This window comes from Centruroides sculpturatus, unplaced genomic scaffold (genome assembly GCF_000671375.1).
Source record: "Centruroides sculpturatus isolate CEXI.00-Female unplaced genomic scaffold, Cexi_2.0 scaffold19, whole genome shotgun sequence".
In the NCBI taxonomy this organism is placed as follows: domain Eukaryota; kingdom Metazoa; phylum Arthropoda; class Arachnida; order Scorpiones; family Buthidae; genus Centruroides; species Centruroides sculpturatus.
In genome coordinates, this window is record NW_019386694.1 from 701,821 (window position 1) to 707,375 (window position 5,555).

A 5,555-nucleotide genomic window follows, 5' to 3' on the forward strand; every position below is an offset into this window, starting at 1 on the left:
TTGATTTACTTTCTCCTTGCGAATGCATCAACGACCATGAACAATATTCTTCGTCGAAATATTTTAAACTATACACGAACACAGTAGAAGTATTTCTTTGGCTGAAACCATGCGAATTTCTTATACAGATTTTCAAACCCGATTTGTTCTGCGTACGATTGATGAAGGCTTATAAAGAGCACTCGCTTCATGCTTCCATCATCCTTCTGTGTGTTTCTATTTACGTCGCTCTGCAGTTCAGCATCATCAAGAGAAACAAATTCAAAATTCATTACAACAGATATTGTTACGAGGTAGATCGGAAAATTGCCAATGTCATGGAAAAGTACCTCGTCGCATGCTTAGCGGGTGTCCTCTTAATCTTCGTGTTGATCTCTTTTGTTCCGTCGCTGGTATTTTATCCTGAGATAAAGAGTCAAAAGGGAAGCGATTTCGAAGCTGTGACCTGTTCATTAAATGAAACAATGTGGCTTCTGTATTTAGCCGCACACATTGCATGTGTTGTAGTCTGTTTTGGGCTGATCATGTTTGTCTTCTTAAAGCGAGCTGAAAATTTATCCAAAGAATTAAAGAAGACAAAAATTGGACTGCGCGACTTAAAAATTCGATTGCAAATCACTATGGAAAAGCATGCAGAATTACGCGAAGGATACGAAAACATTAACGAATCATTTTATTGGCTAATTCCTCTGATATACATGCATTTTCTGTATCTCACGTGCTCTCTGACATATGCGGCTACATTTGTTCACATGGATCCAAAACTTCGAGCCATAATAGGAGCATTTGCTGTGTTTCTTGATTGTGGAATCATTTATGTATGCTGGATGGTAACTTCTTGTGTTATGTCGGTGAGTGTTAAAAGGCTGTTTTCATAAAATTATTTAGATTCGTGAATAATTTAATTTCACTCGAATTTTTAATTCTCCATTAAATTATATTAATTTCATAACATTAATATCAACGGAAAAGTTGTCGTAAATATAATCTTTCTAAAATAAGTAACGTGTGTTACTTATGTCTTAATTTAGTCTAAAAAATAAAAAACAAAAGCAATTTTAATATTTCAGCTGTACGACGATTTCAGTTCAATTGTAAAAATGTATCCTGCAAACATTGGAGTTGAAATGAAGTTTAAGGTAGGAATATGTAAAATTTGATGAACATTTTATGGTAAGAGGGATTATTGACTCTAATAATTAATATATTTAAATAGATAATTGGATTTATGAAAAGATTTAAAGGCGAACCCATTGGCATATCTTTTGCAGAATGCTTCTATGTAAAGAGAAATTTTCCGATGAGAGTAAGTATGAAGTATCTAAATTATCATCTAACACATTAAAAATTCTATATATTAGATTAACGTAATTATATTTTTCAAGACAAATTATGTATTGTAAATTTAATTATGTTTTCTTTCAATCGCTTCAGGTTCTGAGTGCACTACATTCCATTTTATCAACAATGATTGAATTAAGTGGAGTCATGGAGAAGAAAAAAAATTGTTCTCAGAATCCTCCGGTGTTTAATAATAGCACTAATCTTTATGTATAAATGAGGATGTTTGTTCGTTATACATGCCTAGGCCGTTTGACCAATCGCTACGAAAGTTGGTAGTTACGTTTAGTTACTTATAGTTTAGATCGTCTCATAAATATCACCCCAAACTTTCGATTGTATTTCTGTAAATCACTTAATTTTTAATTATAATCGATTTTCTGAGTTGCACGTATTGCCATCTATTGGCAATACGTGCAACTCAGAAAATCGATTATAATTAAAAATTAAGTGATTTACAGAAATACAATCGAAAGTTTGGGGTGATATTTATGAGACGATCTAAACTATAAGTAACTAAACGTAACTACCAACTTTCGTAGCGATTGGTCAAACGGCCTAGGCATGTATAACGAACAAACATCCTCATTTATACATAAAGATTAGTGCTATTATTAAACACCGGAGGATTCTGAGAACAATTTTTTTTCTTCTCCATGACTCCACTTAATTCAATCATTGTTGATAAAATGGAATGTAGTGCACTCAGAACCTGAAGCGATTGAAAGAAAACATAATTAAATTTACAATACATAATTTGTCTTGAAAAATATAATTACGTTAATCTAATATATAGAATTTTTAATGTGTTAGATGATAATTTAGATACTTCATACTTACTCTCATCGGAAAATTTCTCTTTACATAGAAGCACTCTGCAAAAGATATGCCAATGGGTTCGCCTTTAAACCTTTTCATAAATCCAATTATCTATTTAAATATATTAATTATTAGAGTCAATAATCCCTCTTACCATAAAATGTTCATCAAATTTTACATATTCCTACCTTAAACTTCATTTCAACTCCAATGTTTGCAGGATACATTTTTACAATTGAACTGAAATCGTCGTACAGCTGAAATATTAAAATTGCTTTTGTTTTTTATTTTTTAGACTAAATTAAGACATAAGTAACACACGTTACTTATTTTAGAAAGATTATATTTACGACAACTTTTCCGTTGATATTAATGTTATGAAATTAATATAATTTAATGGAGAATTAAAAATTCGAGTGAAATTAAATTATTCACGAATCTAAATAATTTTATGAAAACAGCCTTTTAACACTCACCGACATAACACAAGAAGTTACCATCCAGCATACATAAATGATTCCACAATCAAGAAACACAGCAAATGCTCCTATTATGGCTCGAAGTTTTGGATCCATGTGAACAAATGTAGCCGCATATGTCAGAGAGCACGTGAGATACAGAAAATGCATGTATATCAGAGGAATTAGCCAATAAAATGATTCGTTAATGTTTTCGTATCCTTCGCGTAATTCTGCATGCTTTTCCATAGTGATTTGCAATCGAATTTTTAAGTCGCGCAGTCCAATTTTTGTCTTCTTTAATTCTTTGGATAAATTTTCAGCTCGCTTTAAGAAGACAAACATGATCAGCCCAAAACAGACTACAACACATGCAATGTGTGCGGCTAAATACAGAAGCCACATTGTTTCATTTAATGAACAGGTCACAGCTTCGAAATCGCTTCCCTTTTGACTCTTTATCTCAGGATAAAATACCAGCGACGGAACAAAAGAGATCAACACGAAGATTAAGAGGACACCCGCTAAGCATGCGACGAGGTACTTTTCCATGACATTGGCAATTTTCCGATCTACCTCGTAACAATATCTGTTGTAATGAATTTTGAATTTGTTTCTCTTGATGATGCTGAACTGCAGAGCGACGTAAATAGAAACACACAGAAGGATGATGGAAGCATGAAGCGAGTGCTCTTTATAAGCCTTCATCAATCGTACGCAGAACAAATCGGGTTTGAAAATCTGTATAAGAAATTCGCATGGTTTCAGCCAAAGAAATACTTCTACTGTGTTCGTGTATAGTTTAAAATATTTCGACGAAGAATATTGTTCATGGTCGTTGATGCATTCGCAAGGAGAAAGTAAATCAATGGCAAACGCTTTTAAAGCAGAAAATAGTGGACTAAATAAACTCGTTGGGCAATTATCAATATCTTTGTCGTTATTGTTCATTGTTCTTCGATGTTTTAGTTAACGCAGAGGTTTGTTGCAATGATTCTACGCATATATTTGATTGTGTGATTTAATCGAGAAGACTTTAAGCTATCTGTCCTGTTTAAAATACTTTCTATTATGTAAAGTTTCCTACTATTGATTCGTTTGATAATTATTCCGTTCTGTATTTACAATACTTATCAAAATAGACAACCTAGCATATCAACCTGAACAATGCTAGATTTATGTTTAGTGTTTAGAGTATTTATTATTGATTTTTCCAACATTTTCTTTGTTACACAATCGAATATTAATTCCTCAAAGTATCGAATGCATTAAATTCTACAGCAATAATGCAGACAATTTACCGTTTACGACACAGAAATGTAATATTTCCATCCATCTGATTAAAGTAAATATAATTTTAATCTACTAATGCAATCGAAATCAGCTAAAATCTGTTATACGAATTACAGATTAATGAAACACATGTTATATAAGTTATATAATGCGATATAAAATGGTTTAGTTTTAAAATAATATAGAGTATTCGTATATTATTAGTAAACATTTGTGACATAATTAACATAAGGATTGCTCATTATGTCACAAATATAAGCGATTGCACGAAAACAAAGCTTAACTGTAACGGTTTATTTGAATATAACAGTAACAATAATTGGAGTTTTGATTACAGTTCGTTTAGTTTAATCAGTACTTCAATTAATATGTATATTCATTTAAAGTCCTTTGTGTCCTGCTCACCAGTTGCCAAGTGGATAAAATCAGAGAACACTGTCAGTTGGTCGTGACATTTCGTTTCGCTAACGTGTTGGTCACGTAGAGTATTCTGCGTTTTCTTCATGTCAGCAATATCTAAATAGAAGTCGGTTTCCCATAACATATCTTCCTTGAAGACGGATCCCTCTTGGCAGATCACTCGTGTCATGCTGATGTACACAATCAACCCTTTCTGTCCTAGAGTACCATAATTGGTACTTTTTTTCTACTCTTTTCGTTCCGTGGGCACTAAGAGGGCATCTTTTTGCGAACCCATTATGAGTTCGGCCAGGCCCACAATGGGGATGCCGGGTGGTGAGGGCCCGACATATCCGAACAAACCACCCCCGAAAAATCCTGGGGATTTTTCGACCTGTTCGGATTCGAACTCTGGTCCCCCAGAGCGGTAGGCTGCCACCTTGACCGCTCGGCCATCCGGCCACCCATAATTAGTACTGTAGGTTATGAGATAGTAGTCCTAAAAGTTTAAAAACTCCACCAGGTACATTCGGCAACGAATTCGGTTTTTACATGCCGATATTGCCCCCTCGTATATCCATTCGTGATTTATCTAGTGTTATCAAATTAGTATCGGGATATTCCGTGAATTTGCCATCACCAAAACGCCAAAGTTGTTTAGAAAACTCCTCTGATGATCTGTCTCCCAATAGATGGACCCTGATCTAAACTGATAAATTTTTAACGTGATTCCACAGTGACGGTGCCTTTGGGTAGTCATTAATCTATTCGGCAGGTGTCGGCAGGTAAGCCAACAATCTATTGTGAACAATTCAATAACAATTAACATTTATTTTTTATTTTTGTCAAGAGAGGGCACTACATGTAAAGGATAAATACCTTGATACATTGTAGTGATATAGAGCATAGTATCGATTCATGCATGATCTAAGTAATACTCATACAAACTTTGGTCTAGATATGTTTAAGAAGAAAGATTTATATAAAGAACAAACCAACAAGATATGTTATATATGTAAATCAGGGGTCGCCAAAGTGGTCTATATCGACCCATAGGGGTCGATGAAAAGACTAAAACTTAGAAATTTTGAACCGAATATTGCTAATCTTGCTAAGGATTATCAAGCTTATCCATCTTATTGATTGTCAGTTACAAAAATTATTATTGATATTAACATATGTACTGTACAGTACAATAAATGTAAAAAAAATGTAAAATTAAAAGATATATATTAAAATAGTAAG

At 33.4% G+C, this 5,555-nt stretch overlaps 1 protein-coding gene across 1 annotated transcript; it reads left to right on the plus strand.

Annotated features, from left to right (window-relative positions):
• The first annotated feature begins 631 nt into the window (after window positions 1–631).
• On the plus strand, window positions 632–1,362 carry LOC111615602. Its single transcript, XM_023357008.1, has 3 exons — window positions 632–851; window positions 1,071–1,139; window positions 1,217–1,362. The coding sequence occupies exons 1-3, from the start codon at window positions 699–701 to the stop codon at window positions 1,343–1,345; spliced, it is 351 nt and encodes a 116-aa protein (XP_023212776.1). The 5' UTR covers window positions 632–698; the 3' UTR covers window positions 1,346–1,362.
• Window positions 1,363–5,555: the final 4,193 nt, after the last annotated feature.